The 16,525-nt window shown below is 50.2% G+C and overlaps 2 protein-coding genes across 19 annotated transcripts; one reads left to right on the top strand and one right to left on the bottom strand.

Moving 5' to 3' along the window:
* Positions 1 to 327: 327 nt before the first annotated feature.
* DMRTC2 (DMRT like family C2) lies at positions 328 to 8,015 on the bottom strand. Of its 7 annotated transcripts, none has more exons than XM_054463365.2 (9): positions 6,963 to 7,972; positions 5,367 to 5,594; positions 5,138 to 5,283; positions 4,494 to 4,570; positions 4,047 to 4,227; positions 3,767 to 3,893; positions 2,641 to 2,701; positions 2,313 to 2,487; positions 328 to 1,428 (listed from the first exon to the last, which is right to left on the bottom strand). In XM_054463365.2, exons 1-9 carry the CDS (start codon positions 6,971 to 6,973, stop codon positions 1,316 to 1,318), a joined length of 1,119 nt encoding a protein of 372 aa, XP_054319340.1. In that variant the 5' UTR covers positions 6,974 to 7,972; the 3' UTR covers positions 328 to 1,315. The 7 variants fall into 7 exon arrangements, with proteins under 7 accessions (XP_054319340.1, XP_054319339.1, XP_054319341.1 ...); XM_054463366.2 differs by lacking the exon at positions 6,963 to 7,972 and adding an exon at positions 5,746 to 6,243 and having other exon boundaries at positions 662 to 1,428; XM_054463364.2 differs by lacking the exon at positions 6,963 to 7,972 and having other exon boundaries at positions 5,367 to 6,177.
* A 132-nt stretch (positions 8,016 to 8,147) lies between these two features.
* LYPD4 (LY6/PLAUR domain containing 4) lies at positions 8,148 to 15,852 on the top strand. Of its 12 annotated transcripts, none has more exons than XM_054463385.2 (6): positions 8,278 to 8,455; positions 9,266 to 9,414; positions 13,536 to 13,761; positions 13,917 to 14,060; positions 14,664 to 14,990; positions 15,582 to 15,852. In XM_054463385.2, exons 3-6 carry the CDS (start codon positions 13,656 to 13,658, stop codon positions 15,782 to 15,784), a joined length of 780 nt encoding a protein of 259 aa, XP_054319360.2. In that variant the 5' UTR covers positions 8,278 to 8,455; positions 9,266 to 9,414; positions 13,536 to 13,655; the 3' UTR covers positions 15,785 to 15,852. The 12 variants fall into 12 exon arrangements, with proteins under 12 accessions (XP_054319368.2, XP_054319366.2, XP_054319365.2 ...); XM_054463384.2 differs by having other exon boundaries at positions 8,278 to 8,815; XM_054463387.2 differs by having other exon boundaries at positions 8,289 to 8,815; positions 13,536 to 13,722.
* Positions 15,853 to 16,525: the final 673 nt, after the last annotated feature.

The following is a 16,525-nucleotide window of genomic DNA, read 5'->3' as shown; positions in this document are numbered from 1 at the left end:
CCTCTGATATCTGCCTAGAAATTTCCCTTGAAACACTTGGGCAAATCACTTTACCTCTTTAAGCTTGTTTCTTCACTTGTAAAATGGGAACCATCATGCATAACTTCCAGGGTTGCTGTGAGGATATGTGAATCAAATGGAGTGGGCACTCAATAAATGGTAATACATGTTTCTTAACCTTTTATGGATCCTTCGAAACTTAGACACATGAACCTCCCTAATTGAGGAAAAACTTGTGATAAAGACTAACTCGATTCTTTCTACTCTTGTTAGCCTCAATTTCCCCATCAGGAAAAGTATCAAATTGGTATTCCATTGGCCAAAGCTAGCCTGAAAATATGTTTTATTTGGCACATATAGAATTTAAAGAAGAAAACTGAGCCAACATTTGAAAATTAACATGTTTTACATGGAAATCTAGTTTTCCAGTTTCTCTTAAAAAATCAGAAGATGGAGCAACACTGAGTCCACATTCCCGCCTGGCAGTAATCTGCTAGGGCCAAAAGGAGGCTGCTCCTTAGGCAAGGCATCCATTCTCAGTTTGCCAGGGTCCATCTGGCCTTCTTTACTCATTTATTTGATCTGTTCAGCCCTGTAGGCATTTCGATTTGTAGCCCCTCTAGACAGCTGGAAACTGTCTATGCCTGGCACAGACCGGGCAATTAATCACTAAATCCCCCACTATTTCTTTACATCATTTTTTTCTTATTTGGACAAAGAAAAAAATCCAAGTTTGTTTTCATCTATAGTAGCTATCGGATAACAGATTTTTCACTTTGAGAAGTGAATTGAACAAGTCCTTTCTGTCAGTCAGGATAGACTAGGTTAGGCTGTGATAACAATCCCCAAATCTCAGTGGCTTACAACAACAAAGGTTTATTTCTTGCTTACTCACACAAACCTAGACACAAAATGAAAACACTCTCCTGTTTTCACATGCATGGAGACAGACATGAGTGCATAGGCATTTACAGAATCATGGAATCCTGGGATGTAAACTCATGAAAACACGTTTATAGATACTGGTCAGCTTAAATAGCACAACTCTCTGTTTATTGGGGATTTCAAGAGATCCCAGGACCCAAGAAGGGTACAAGAATATCCACTGTCAGCCAAGGAAATGCCCACATGACCAAAGGAACTGAAAGCTAATGAAGCACCTGAAAGCTTAAACAAACAAACAAACAAACAAAAAAGCCCGAAGCTTGTACTACATTAAATTCCATGCATAAATCCCCAAGTAAGACACTAAGTATACAGTGCCAGCAGGCTGTCACCTCCCTGCCACAGCAAGACAGCCTCCATCTCCAGGTTTCTAGCTCAGGAGGGAGATGGACCCCAGACGGCCAATATGCAGAGCAACAGAGGGGGCTGGGCTGGGTCGAAGACAGGGGCCAACAGGCTGGAATCCTCTTCCTCCAGCAGGAGCTACAGGCAAGAAGGAAGGGGCAGGATCAGGTCACACCCGTTTTTCCTTCTAGCAACCCCCTCTTTTTACCGAATCCAATCCAGGCCTCATCATTGTTCTCCTGGATTATTTCACAGACCTCCTTGCTAATTTTCCCACCTCCAGTCTTGCCTCCTCCAAACCGTCCATCAAAGCCACTCACTTGTCTTTCTAAAGCTCAGGGTCTCTGAATTTGTGCTTGCTTAGTTCAGAAATGTTCCCTGGCTCCCCTTCACGTACAGTTGCTGGTCTAAACCCCTAAGCCTGGCATGCCGGATCTCCAGCATCAGAAGCCTCTCCAGCCTCCTTTCCCTCTGTTCTAGCAGTTCCTCCAGGCCAGTTTGCCCGATCCACTATTTGGACAAGAGAATTCGCAGCTTTCCCCGTCTGTCCCCATAGGTGTTTTCTCACTCTTCAAGGTTCCTCCAGTCTTCTCCAGGTTTGTCACTGAGCCTTGTGAAGGCATCCAGTTTCCCTAACTAGAACGGAAGCTCCTTGAAGGCACTTATCAGACCTCCTCCCAGGCCAGACCCCACTTCAGACTTCAGCAGGCAGCGTGGGTCCAGAGACAGAGCATTGGGTTCCCTGCCACTGTCTCACTATATGCCCTTGGGCAAGTCCCTGCCTTTCTCAGTGCCCCACTTTCCTTGATATCAAGAAATTTGCTGTCGAGTGCCAAACTGATAAAATGGATTCGCTGAATAACTCTCAACTGCAATCCCAGGGGCCAGGCTGAGGAGCTTGGGGACCTGGGCCTGAAGACGTTCAACCTGTCGACCCCCTCATCTCCTTGGTTAGTCCCTGTGTACTTCAGTGACCTCCATTTCCCAGCCATCCCTATCCATCCCCTCCTTTCATGGCCCACCTGGTGGGCCACAGGGGTGAAGCAGGGAGATCCAGGCAGGGTTGGGGGGCACAGAAGGGGTCACACGAGGAGCCTGGGATGAATCTTTCAGCCCCACGAGGGCTTCAGCTGCCTCTTGCTGCAGCTGCCACTCTGAGGGGCCAGATGTCCGGGCCAGGCGAGAGGCTCCAGAGGCCTGCAAGGGAAAGGGAGACAAGCAGACTGGGAACCCCCGCTTCTGCCCACCCTCTAAGTGTTCCTCAGCCCCTGCTTCCTTCAGTTTCCTGCTTTTTCCTTCCCCAGGCTCAACCTCCTCCCAGGGCCCTAGATCCCACTTCTTTCCCAGGACCTGTGGCTGTAGCTGAAGAGGGTCTGGGGTGCCACAGGGCTGGAGTATCAGAGTTGAGTGTCTAGAAACAAGGAGAGAAGATGCCAGGGTGGTTAAACAGATGAACAGACATGCACACATTGAAAGAGGGGCAGGGTTTTGCCATGTTTTGATCTGGGAATCTGAGAGCCCGCTGGGCCATTAAGCTGTGTCTTGACTTATTTTGTTTTCAGTAAAGTAAAAATCCTTGCCAGCTTTTTCCTCCCAGGGCTACTGTGAGGATTATGGGAAATCACTAGTGTCTTTTTCTTTTTTTTTTTTTTTTGAGACAGGGTCTTGCTCTGTCACCTAGGCTTGAGTGCAGTGGCAGTGTGATCATAGCTCACCATAAGCTTGAACTCCTGGGCCTACACCATCTTCCCACCTCAGCCTCCTAAGTATCCAGGAAAACAGGTGTGCACCACCATTCCTGGCTGTTTTAATTTTTTTGTAGAGACGAAGTCTCGCTCAGTTACTCAGGTGGTCTCAAACTCTTGGCCTCAAGTAATCCCCCCACCTCAGCCTCCCAAAGTGTTCGGATTACAGGTGTGAGCCACCAGGCCCCACCTGATGCCAGTTTTAAAAAAACACCTAGAAGACTGGGATTACTGTCCCTGACCTATCAGAGTCTGGGTCCCATTCCCCCACTTCCCCAATCCCCATAGAACTTGAAGGAGAGCTTGGCTCACGTTTGGGAAGCTTTCCCTAATGGCCTCTGGCCCCTCTCCTGGGTCTCTGAGGCTCTCACCATCTCTGCCCCCCACATCAGCAGGCAATCTTACCCCATCAAATCTGTCTAAGCAGATATAACAGCTACCATTAAAGAGTCTGTGCTAGGTCTGTTCCATACATTATTGCTAATTCTTACAACAACCAGAGAGGTAAGTAATAGTGTCTCCAATTTACTGATAGAAAAACAGGCTCAGAGAGGTAAAGATAATTGTCCAAAGCATCACAGCTAGGAAATGGCAGTACTAGGAGAGCTCTGCCTTGCCTATTAGTCAGAGACGTTTTCATCTTCATTATCCACTGTGGTTGGACACCAGCACTGTGGTTGGACACAGCAGAGGCTTAGGCTCATGATACACATCCTTCTCTCCCTACTCACGTGCGGGGCTGGCTAGTGGGCCCTTGGGGCTCTCCAGAAAGAGGAGCTGTCAGTACTGGGTGAGATCCTGGGCAGGTGGTGAAGGGCCCATGAGTGGGCAGCTGGAGGGAGGTGCCAGGGTCAAAGCCTAATGAGAATGAAAGAATGCAGAGTGTATGGGGTCAAGGTCATAGTTTCTTTCCTCCCTCTCCCCACCTGTGCTTTCTTCCTCTTCCCTCTCCAATATGTGGCAGATTGGCACTGAAATATCTGTTGAATGAATGTTGAATTATCATCTTACCAGGGAAGGGAGGCAGAGAGACAGCAGGTTCTTGGTACAGCAGGCGGCACACCACTGGTGGTGGCATGGAGAAGCCTGGAGGCAGCCAGTGTCCAGGGACCCAAGGGCCAGGAGGCACCGGAGTCCAGGACAAGGGCAAGGCTTCCGGGGGACGGCTGAGCAGCAGAGGCCCACAGGAGTTCTGCAGGGGCAGAGGGCACAGGCTGGAGTTGGGTATAAGGCTGGAGAAGGACTGAGTGTACTCTGGGATGCGGGCAGAACCCCAAAACTTTGGAGCTGGGAGGCCCTCGTTTTCCCCTCATTTTGCCTAGAGAAGAGCAGTGATTTGACCAGATTACATAGCAAACCAGGGCTGGGGCTAGAACCCAGGTGTTGAGGGCACAGAAGAAAGGGTCTGGGTAGGAACTAGGGTGGGGAACACTTTCTCAGGCCTCAGCCTCTCCTTACCTTCCCAGGGGGTGTCGGTGCCAGCAGGACTGCCCCATGGGGTGTCTGAGGCTGGGGTGCTATGTTCTCCTTTCCAGCTGTGAAGGACCAGGGAGAGCTCTAATGAGCCCTTTCTCCTGACCCCTATCCTACCCCAACCCCAGACAGTTCTCATCCCCCCCATCTAACCCATTTTTTTTTGAGATGGAGTCTTGCTCTGTCGCCCAGGCTGGAGTGCAGTGGCGCGATCTTGGCTCACTACAACCTCCGCCTCCTGGGTTCAAGTGATTCTCCTGCCTCAGCTTCCCGAGTAGCTGGGACTACAGGCGTGTGCCACCAAGCCCAGCTAATTTTTGTATTTTTAGTAGAGACGGGGTTTCACCATGTTGGCCAGGATGGTCTCGATCTCTTGACCTCATGGTCTGCCTGCCTCAGCCTCCCAAAGTGCTGGGATTACAGGTGTGAGCCACTGCACCCGGCCTCTAGCCCGTTTTTGACCCACAGAACTCGCTGCATTCTCTCAACACTGGGACAGCCGAGGCCGAGGGAGTAGAAACCCTTAGTTCAAGGTCGCACACCAATTCAGCAGCAGGACTGGGCCTCTTTTTCCCATATCTGCCTCCTATACCCAAACTCCTGCCCCATCGCTGGTTAGAGACACTCACGGGGGACCTGTGGTTGAGTGGTTCCCTTTCTGAAGTGGTTGGGAGCTTTGGGAGAGGCTTCCCCTCTCCTCATCAGGTGCTTCTTTAGCTGCGCCTCCTGCTGCCTACGCAAGGCCACCTGGGCAGCCATGACCCTGCGGCGCTCCCTAAAAGTGGGGAGTTGTGAGTCAAAGGTCAGCCACCCTTTGGAGGAGGCTCATCCTCCTCCCCTCCCAGACCTCATACTCACAGGATGAGGACACATTTGTGACACTCGCAAGCCTGGAAGAGGCAGAGGCGCTTGTGGCCCTTGAGGTAGGCAGTGACACCGTGGTTGCGGCAGCGGGCGCAGGTTGGAGAGCGGCTGATGGCTCTTCTGGGGATCAGCTCTGTGCTCTGGGGGTCTCTGGTCTCATCCTGGGGGGCAGAGTCTAAGGGGCAGTGGTAGCCAGCAGGCATGTCACTGGGTTCCATGGATCTAGGGGCAGGAGTGGAAGGTGAGCATAGCCAGGTGGGCCCGCCCCTAACAACCCTCCTGCCCTGGAGACCACACCTGTAGGTCTCCATCCTGCCCCTCTTTAGACCCCACCGTGATCCTGGCTTCTTCCCCAGCTTTCTCCCCTCTTTACCCCATGACCTTTCTCAGGTATCTTCCTTCTTCAGAAACCCCTCTCCTCTTCCTCTTCTGTGTTCTTTCTTTCTTTTTTTTTTTTTAAGATGGAGTCTCACTCTGTCTCCCAGGCTGGAGTGCAGTGGCACGATCTTGGCTCGCTGCAACCTCCACCTCCCGGGTTCAAGCGATTCTCCTGCCTCAGCCTCCTGAGTAGCTGGGATTACAGGCAAGGGCCACCGTGCTCGGCTATTTTTTTTTTTTTTTTGGTATGTTTAGTAGAGATGGTGTTTCACCATGTTGGCCAGGCTGGTCTCAAACTTCTGGCCTCAAGTGATCTGCCCTTCTCAGCCTCCCAAAGTGCTGGAATTACAGCCATGAGCCACTGCAACCGTCCCCCCTTTTTTTAAATTTAAAAATTTTTAGGCCGGGCGCAGTGGCTCAAGCCTGTAATCCCAGCACTTTGGGAGGCCAAGGCGGGTGGATCACAAGGTCAGGAGATCGAGACCATCCTGGCTAACACAGTGAAACCCCGTCTCTACTAAAAATACAAAAAATTAGCTGGGCGTGGTGGCGGGTGCCTGTAGTCCCAGCTGTTCAGGAGGCTGAGGCAGGAGAATGGCGTGAACCCGGGAGGCAGAGCTGGCAGTGAGCCGTGATCGCACCACTGCACTTTAATCTGGGTGACAGAGCAAGACTCTGTCTCAAAAAAAAAAAAAAAATTTAAATTGTTTATTTTTATTTTTATAGAGACAAGGTCTCATTATGTTTCCCAGGCTGGTCTCGAACTCCTGGGCTCAAGCGATCCTCCTGCCTTGGCCTCCCACAGTGCTAGGATCAGAGGCATGAGCCGCTGCGCCTGGCATTCTGTATTCTTTCAATTCAAACATTCTTTTCTTTCAATCCGAACACCTTCCTACCCACCCACACACCCTAGATTCCAACCTACTCATGTCCTCACATACCCCTTCAGAGAGTCCTACACCCCCTTTTCACAAGCACCCTGTTCCATCCCAACAGTGTTTCCCGGCATCCTCTTCAGCAATGCTCACCCCACTCTCATGCATTTATCCAATGCCTACCAGTAGTTTTATGCCCCTTTCAATTCTTAGTTCAATTTCAATTCTTAGTCTCATCTATGCCCTGCAAAGCAACTGCCTCCTTGCATTCCTTCAGTCTTATTTTGTTCTTGTACCCCTTTAAATCAGAACCCTCTCTTGCACCCCCAATAATTACCTTATTCTCATGGATTCCCTGCTCCACTTTCTTTTTTTTTTTTTATTGACAGGGTCTCGCTCTGTTGCCCAGGCTGGAGCGCAGTGGCGTGATCATGGCTCACTGCAGTCTCCACCTCCTGAGCTCAAGCAATCCTCCTGCCACAGCCTCCCCAGTAGCTGGGACCACGGTTGGAGCCACTGCACTTGGCTCCCCTGTCCCACTTTCTTTCTTTCTTTTTTTTGTTTTGAGATGGAGTCTCGCTCTGTAGCCCAGGCTGTAGTGCAGTGGTGCAATCCCAGCTCACTGCAACCTCCGCCTCCTGGGTTCAAGCAATTCTCCTGCCTCAGCCTCCCGAGTATCTGGGATTACAGGCCTTTGCCACCACGCCCGTCTAATTTTTGTATTTTTAGTAGAGATGGGGTTTCACCGTGTTGGCCAGGCTGGTCTTGAACTCCTGACCTGCCTCAAGTGAGCTGCCTGCTTTGGCCTCCCAAAGTGTTGGGATTACAGGCATAAGCCACCGCACCCGCCACCTGCCCCACTTTGAAGTTATTTTCCTTCACTCCTTCATTCATTCCACAAATGGTTACTGAGCCCCTGTCATGTGCTAGGCCCTGATCTGGGCCAAAAACCTTCTCCTTGGGGCACTAATGTCTCTCTTGCGCTCACACGTTATTGAGGTTTTTGTGTAAACACGTGAAGTCGCTGTGTCCAGCGCTTCCTGCTCCTGTGCCCACTACCAACAATTAATTTCATGCATGTCCCCCTCCCCCCTTCCCGTGCCCCAGGGAGCCAGTGGGGAACCGGGAACGCGCCAAGGGGCCCGCGAGGCAGGGAAGGGGAGAGCGGGCGCGAGAGCGGGAGGGGTGCGAGGGGGAGGAGAGGGGATGCCTGGGTTAGGGAGTCCGGCTAAGAGGGAGGAGGACGGAAAGGCAGGAGGGGCCGTGTTCGTGCAGCTAGTTCACGGTTACCACAGCCTCCAATGGAGTCAGATTCAGTCAAGAAGACGCCCAAAGACACTGCGAGAAAGTGGCCAGAGGAACGGCCAAGCTCGCGCTGCTTTTCTTACCCTGTCTCACAAGGACCAATGAACTTCAAGCATCGCCTCTCTCAGCCGAGGCGGACGACCAATGCGGTTTGAGATCCTGAACTGATGTCCCGCCCCTTCCCTTCTGCCAGCTTCTTGGCGCGCTAGACTATCAGTCCCGCCAATAGCGCTTCGAGTTGAGCCTCGCGCCACCGCTGCCTCTCCCTCCGCGCGTCCTGCTTGCCCAGACTGTCTTTCCCCTTTCGAGGCAGGTGGCCAATGGGGCGTCGAGTACCCCGTATTGGACCGAGGCTGGCCCCGCCCCCCAGGAACGGCCCTTCTGGCCCCGCCCCTGGGGCGTTGACCAATCCCGGTCTGCGCACGGGTTGCTTCGTTTCTGGCCTTCCCTGGCCTTCTACCTCGACTTCGCGAGTGGCTTGTTTTTGCTGCGTGGACGCCCGCGTTTTCTGTTATGTCTCTTCCGGTGCCCCACAACTCGAGCTACCCTTCTTTTATGCGTTCTCTCCCAGCCCTGTGATTACCGGGTTGCTTACCGGGCCCTCCTTCCTCAGATTGCACCCCTTTCCTTGTGTCTCTTCTTGTCTTTGTGTCGGTTGTGATTTTCCTAATCTCTGATTTTCCCTTTCTCTCGGACCCTTTCCCTCTTCGGACCCATTTTCTCCCGTGCTTCATATCCTGATAGCCTGGCCCCTTCCCGGCTTCCTTCGCTACCGGGGACGCCTCTAGTTTTTCTGAATTTCCGGCTGGCTCCACCCTCCGCGTTCATCTTCCTCAAGAGTTAACCCCTCTGGGGGCTCCTCTGTGTAATCGTCGCCTTCTCTGGGTATCTCTGTGAGCTCCGTCTCACGCCATCCCGCCATCTTCTCTGCCTTGGCCCCTTTTCTCTGTGCAGCCAGTTCTGTGTCCTTTTCTTTTCCCCCTCTAAAATCGACTCCTCTTCTCCCTGAGAGCCCCGCCTTTGTGCCCCACTCCTCATTTTCCTACGCCTCCCTCTCTCTGCTGGTCCTCTCTCTCCCTGCAAGGTTCCATTCCATCAATTTGTTTGTCTTTTGTAGGGGTGGCACATCCCCTCTGACTATTGCTTCATCTTTTTTTTTTTTGCTTGAGGATTTCGTTTCAATCTTTTCTGGTTGCGTCTCCACTTGTACTCAGCTTGTTGGGTCCAGTTGTTCTGCATCTCAGGCTGGCGTGTGCCATCTTCTCTGATTGGCCTAATCCCCCCCACCCCCGTGAGATCCGTTGTCAGCCTTTGTTTCTCTTTCCTGTGTCCCAGCTTTTCTGCGGGTCTTTGCACCTTTCTTGGCCACAGATTTCTGGGTTACAGAGCACGTGTGTCTGAGGCATTGCAGGCAGAAAAGGTGGCCGACGTGACCTCTAGCTGGACTGCTGGGCAGGGGAGCTGTCCTAGATAAAATTGGAAAGGTTGGGTGGCGCTTATCTGGGTTGGGGTGGGGTGTGTTCGGGGGAGGCTTAAAGGCCAGCCAAAGAGGTTGAACTTGATCCTTTAGGTAGTGGAGAGAGTGAGAGGAAGTGTGTGTGGGAGGGAGGGATGGTGGTGGAGGAACAGGGTAACTAACAATTACAAAGATCTTAGCATTTGCTTAATACTTATGGTAATAATTTTATTGATCTTCACAATGACCCTATGAGATGTATTATACTCCATTTTATAAACAAGGTGGTAGGCTCTGAGTTCAACAAATTGGACAGCTAGTAAATGAAGGGGTAAAGATTCCAATCTCGGTCTCTGAGGCCAAGGTCAGTGATCTTTGTACCCGCTCCTACACTGTTATTTTCCACCAATTCCCCACTTTCATTCTCTAACCTTCTTATAGGCAATTCTCATTCTAAGGTGGTTAATATGTATCTTTTGGTTTGTGTGTGTGTTCTCCCAGGATGTGTGTAGTGTTTTTGTTTTGTTTTGTTTTGTTTTGTTTTTTTTTAGAGATGGGGTTTTGCCATATTGGCCAGGCTGGTCCAGAACTCCTGGCCTGAAGTGATCTGCCTGCCTTGGCCTCCTAAAGTGCTGGGATCACAGGCATGAGTGACCACACCCGACCTCTGTTTGAGTTTTTAATTTATGCAAGTGATATTATGTTATATACTATTTACAATAATCAGCACTGTGAATTTACAATCTATCCGTGTATACACTCTGTCGTTCTGTCATGAAGCGTACATTTTTTTTTGTTTAGATGGAGTTTCACTCTTATTGCCCAGGCTGGAGTGCAATGGTATGATGTTGGCCTACTGCACCCTCCACCTCCCGGGTTCAAGCGATTCTCCTGCTGCCACAGCCTCTTGAGTAGCTGGGATTACAGGCTCCCACCACCACACTCGACTAATTTTTGTATTTTTAGTAGAGTCAAGGTTTTGCCATGTTGACCAGCTTGATCTTGAACTCCTGACCTCAGGTGATCCTCCCACCTCAGCCTCCCGAAGTGCTGGGATTACAGGTGTGAGCCACTGCTCCCTGCCTCACATCCTGTGTACATCTAATCAACTTCTTTCAACTCCTGCGTGATATTCCATAGTGTACATCTCCAGCATGTTTTGCATTCACTTGGTCTCAGAGAGGGAAACTCCCATTATCTCAACCTACCATCACCACAATAATGCTGCATTCTCTGGGCATGGGAGCTCATGCCTGTAATCCCAGCACTTTGGGAGGCCGAGGTGGGTGGATTGCTTGAGCCCAGGAGTTTGATAACAGCTGGGGCAACATGGAAAAACCGCATCTCTACAAAGCTGGGTGTGTTGGCGCATACCTGTAGTCCCAGCTATTTGGGTGGCCGAGGTGAGAGGATTGCTTGAGCCTGGCAAGTTGGGGCTGCAGTAAGCACAGCTGTCCTCCAGCCTGGGCAACAGAGCAAGACCCTGTCTCAGAAAAAAAAAAAAATGCTGCATTATTGTGCATGTTCCTTTGTAGATGAAGGTGGACATTTTTGTAATACCTATGTAGGGTATACTAGAAATGGGTATTCATAAACCCAATTTGACCATGTAGTGTCAGACCCCGGCAATGCTGCTTTGGGCCTGAGATCCTGGTCAGAACTCTCAACTCTGTTTCTCAGAGTCCAGAAATAGTGTTTTATTCCCCAGCCCTCCAAATAACCCCATGAGCATCAGGGGCCAAGGGTTCCTTTATCCCCACATACCTGCCAACACTTGCCTTTTCCCAGCTTTCTGATCCTTACCAGTCTGATAGATGTACAATTTGACAGATTGCATTTCCTTGGTTATTGCTGGGTTTGTGCATTTCTTCAGTGTGTGTTTTTTTTTTTTTTTTTTTTTTTTTTGGAGACAGGGTCTTGTTCTGTTGCCCAGGCTGGAGTGCGGTGGCGTGATCTCGGCTTGCTGCAACCTCTGGCTTCCAGGTTCAAGCAATCCTCCCACCTCAGCCTCCCTAGTAGCTGGGACTGCAGGCACGCACCACCACGCCTGGCTAATTTTTGTATTTTTAGTAGAGACAGTGTTTCACCTTGTTGGCCAGGCTGGTCTCGAACTCCTGACCTTGTGCTTTGAGGCTAAAGCATCCTTCAACATTAGCCTCCTGAGTAGCTAGGACTACAGGCACTCCCATGCTTGGCTAATTTTTAAACTTTTTTTTTTTTTGATATAGACAAGGTGTTGCCCAGGCTGGTCTCAAATTGCTGACCTTGAGCAGTCCTGGCTCAGCCTCCCAAAGCACTGGAATTACCGGCATGAGCCACTGTGTTGCCCAGGCTGCTGTTGAACTCCTGACCTCAAGGGATCCTCCTGGCTCAGCCTCCCAAAGCACTGGGATTAGAGGCATGAGCCACTGTGCCGGTCTGCATCTTCTCCCTTGATCAGATTTGCCAGTGAACTAACTAAATCTTTTCATAGAATGGATCTTTTTTGTAATAATCTTTGTTGTTGTTTACTATTTCATTGATTTCTGCTATCATCCTTATTTCCATTCTTTTTTGGGTAGGAGAGAATTGCTTTGTTGCTCCTTATACAATTTCTTGAACTAATTCATGAATATATTTATTTGTTAATGTTTCATATTTCCTGATACATGTATTTAAAAGTATAAATTTACTTCTAAATACTGCTTTAGCTGTGTCTCAAATTTTGATGTATTTTTTTTTTTTTTTTTTGAGACAGAGTTTCGTTCTGTCCTCCAGGCTGGAGTGCAGTGTCGCAATCTTGGCTCACTGCAAGCTCCGCCTCCCGGGTTCACACCATTCTCCTGCCTCAGCCTCCCGAGTAGCTGGGACTACAGGCATCCGCGACCATGCCTGGCTAATTTTTTGTGTTTTTAGAGATGGGGTTTCACCGTGTTAGCCGGGATGGTCTTGATCTCCTGACCTCGTGATCTGCCTGCCTCGGCCTCCCAAAGTGCTGGGATTATAGGCGTGAGCCACTGCGTCCGGCCGTATATATTTTAAAAACCCTTTAATTTTGAAATGATTATTGGTTCACAGGAAGTTGCAAAAGTGGTACATAGAGTCCCTTGGATCCTTCCTCCAGTTTCCCTGTAGGGGCATCTTATATAACCATAATATATAAGCAGGAAATTGACATTTGTACAATACTGTTTGTACAGTCATAGCTCACTGCAACCTCCATCCCCGGGGCTCAAGTGGTCCTCTCACCTCAGCCTCCCAAGTAGCTGGGACCACAGGTGCATGCCACCATGCCTGGCCAATTTTTGTATTTTTTGTAGAGATGGCATTTTGTCGTGATGCCTGGGCTGGTGTACAGTACTCTTACCTAGACTTCAGACCTTATTCAGTTTTCAGCAGATTTTACATGCACTTATGTGTGTGTGCGTATGTGTGTGTCTGTCTGTCTGTGTCTATGTCTGTGTGAATGTGTGTGTTATGTAGTATGTTTACTATTATCCAGTTCTAAATACTTTTTTTTTTTTTTGAAATGGAATCTCTCTCTGTTGCCCAGGCTGGAGTGCAGTGGCGCGATCTCGGTTCACTGCAACCTCCGCCTCCTGGGTTCAAGTGATTCTCGTGCTTCAGCCTCCTGAGTAGCTGGGACTATAGGCTCGTGCTACCACCCCTGGCTAATTTATATTTTTTAGTAGAGATGGGGTTTTACCATTTTGGCAGGCTGGTCTTGGACTCCTGACCTCAGGTGATCCACCTGCCTTAGCCTCCCAAAATGTTGGGATTACAGGCGTGAGCCACTGCTCCTGACCTCAGTTCTAAATACTTTTAAATTTCCATGTTGAACCAAGGGTTATTTAGTGATATGTTAACTTACACACACACACACACACACACACACACACACACGAGTTTGAAACATCTATTTGTTTCTCTGATCTCATTGCCTCTGGCTGGAGAACAGCCTGCATATCAATAAGCCAGGATTCTCTGCTCAGCACCTTGTCCAATGGGAGGACCTAAGTGGGAGAGTGAGAGTCCTGTTTTGAGAAGCTAACATGGTGGGTGGTGCAGGTTAGACTGGAGGGCAGACAGTGGAGATGGGAAGACCTGTGACCCAGAAGGTCTGAGGGAGCCTATGTCCTAGAAGCTGACGCAATCAACTTTCTGCTCCAGAAACAGTGACCCAGAGACAGGTGGACAAAGAATTCGGGGACTGACGGGAACTGAGCTTGGGATCCAGACTGAAACGGATTGCAGACTGACCTCTAGCACCCAGGACCCAGACACAGGGCCATGGGACCCCAGCATTTGAGACTTGTGCAGCTGTTCTGCCTCCTAGGGGCCATCTCCACTCTGCCTCGTATGTCCTGTGGGGCTGGATGTTATAAGACCCAGAAAGGTGGGAGGCTGGATTCATGTCACTGGTGGAAGGAGGGCTGGGTATCTAGGTTTCGCTGGGGACAGGACCTGTGGGGGCTGAACTCTTGGTTGGCAGTTCAAGGGCTCAGAAGGTGATGTGAGGGGCCAATGACTGGGAGAGCATTCTCTTTTTAGGGGCTGGAGCTCTTTTGTGCTATGAGGCAACAGCCTCAAGATTCAGAGCTGTTGCTTTCCATAACTGGAAGTGGCTTCTGATGAGGAACATGGTGTGTAAGCTGCAAGAGGGCTGCGAAGAGACACTAGTGTTCATTGAGACAGGTGAAGCAGTCTAAGTTTGATCAATTTCGTTTTGCTTGCTTTTCTGACCCCCAGCTCCACTCCCAGCACCGAGGGACTCTAGAATTCCACATAGTTACTATGTGTATATATATATATTTTTTAAATTTTTTTTGAGATGGGGAGTTCTTACTATGTTGCCCAGGCTGGTCTCAAACTCCTGAGCTCAAGCGATCTGCCCACCTTGGCCTCCCAAAGTGTCAGGATTACAGGCATAAGCCACTGTGCCTGGCCATCATTTATGTTCTGGATAATGTCAGGACACTGGCAGGAGAGGGGCAGGGCCCCACTGGTTGTGGTGTGGGCTGGGTAAGTGGGTAGAATGGAGGTGGACAGATCCCTGGAGGAGGGCACAAGGGAGAGAGGAGCGGGGGCTGGGGGGGTCCTGCAGTGGAAGAATGAGGAGATCCAGATGGAGACCCCAGCATCTGAGCCCTGTGCAGCTGCATTGAGTGGACACAGGGGTTGGGGAGGGAGGCAAAGATTGTGACAGGCAGGGTGGTTGCAGAAAGAGCTGGGGGGAGGGAGGACTCTGGGTGAGGCCAATGACACTGATCCGAGCTCTCTCAATCCTCTGCTCCTCAGGGACTGCAAGGGGAGTTGTGGGCTTTAAAGGCTGCAGCTCGTCTTCGTCTTACCCCGCGCAAGTCTCCTACCTTGTTTCCCCACCCGGAGTGTCCATTGCCTCCTACAGTCGCGTCTGCCGGTCTTATCTCTGCAACAACCTCACCAATTTGGAGCCTTTTGTGAAACTCAAGGCCAGCGCGCCTAAGTCTATCACATCTGCGTCCCGTAGCTGCCCGACATGTGTGGGCGAGCACATGATGGATTGCCTCCCAAATTTTGTCACCACTAGTTCTTGCCCCTTGGCTGCTTCTACGTGTTACAGTTCCACCTTAAAATTTCAGGCAGGTGAGAGGAGAGGAACTTTGTTTATCAAATGCCTACTCTATGCCAGGCATTGTCCAGTACCTTCACATCTCAGAGAGGCTGGTGGGATCCAGAGATGGGATTGGGGTTGCAAGGGACAGGCACATGAATTCCAAGGAGGAAGGGGAAGGCGCCTGGTGCCTAAGTCTCTCATGGGAGAGCAGATGTTCTGGTTTGTGAGGGACCTCTGGGGAGAAGGCAGGGGTCTTTTTTTTTTTTTTTTTGAGATGGGAGGCTTGCTCTGTTGCCCAGGCTGGAGTGCAGTGGTCCGATCTCGGCTCACTGCAACCTCTGCCTCCCAGGTTCAAGTGATTCTCATACCCCAGCCTCCTAAGTAGCTGGGATTATAGGCATGTGCCATCATGCCTGGCTAATTTTTGTATTTTTAAGGGAGATGGGGTTTTGCCATTTTGGCCAGGCTAGTCTCAAACTCCTGGCCTCAAGTCCTCAAGTGATCCACCTGCCTCGGCCTCCCAAAGTGCTGGGATTACAGGTGTGAGCCACTGCGCCTGGCTGAAGGCAGGGCTCTTGAGTCTTGAAAGTGTTCCTGACTTCTCCCTCTCTTCCTTACAGGATTTCTCAATACCACCTTCCTCCTCATGGGGTGTGCTCATGAACATAACCAGCTTTTAGCGGATTTTCATCATATTGGGAGCATCAAAGTGACTGAGGTCCTCAACATCTTAGAGAAGTCTCAGATTGTTGGTGCAGCATCCTCCAGGCAAGATCCTGCTTGGGGTGTCTTCTTAGGCTTCCTGTTTGCCTTCAGGGACTGACCATCTAGCTGCACCTGACAAGCACCCAGACTCTTTCACATAACAAATAAAATAGCACGGTTCCCTTTCTGCGTTGTCCTGTGGTCCACGAGAATGCAGAGGTGAGGAAGGTGTGAGGAAGGCCAAGCATGTCCAGGGAGGTGGGGACCCAGGAAGAGGAGCCTGGCAAAGTGATAGTGTCCTGCCCAGCAACTGGGGGAGCTGAAATATTCCTTTTCTCCTTTCCCTTCCTCTGGAGGCTTGAGCTCCAGCCTAGGTTCAGCTACTGATCAGGGTCTGATTTCCGAGACCCTGGCCAAATCTCTCCCTTTTTATGGGCCTCAGTTTCTTCCTCTTTAAAAGGAAGGGTCTTATGAGTTAGAGAAGAGTCTCCTCAGGCCAATTCTTTTTTTTTTTTTTTTCCTTTTTTTGAGATGGGCGTCTATCTCACTATGTTGCCCGGTCTGGTCTCGAATCTTTGGCCTCAAGTGATCCTCCTGCCTCAGCTTCCCCAGTAGCTGGGATTTTACATGGGAGCTACTGTGTTTGGCCACCAGGGTGATTACTATCTGGGATTACTTACTGAGTATCTACTATATATGCCAGACACTGTGCTAGTATCTGTGCTAGTGTTTTACATACAGGATATCATTTAAAACTCACAAGACCTCAGTGAGGCAGCTTTTATCTCTATTTTGCAAAGAAGAAACTAGCTCTCGGAGGTGAAACCTGCTCAAAGTAGCATCTCCCTTACCTCCCCTG

Source organism: Pongo pygmaeus, chromosome 20 (genome assembly GCF_028885625.2).
Source record: "Pongo pygmaeus isolate AG05252 chromosome 20, NHGRI_mPonPyg2-v2.0_pri, whole genome shotgun sequence".
NCBI lineage: Eukaryota > Metazoa > Chordata > Mammalia > Primates > Hominidae > Pongo > Pongo pygmaeus.
This window is presented reverse-complemented; position numbering and strand designations above follow the sequence as displayed.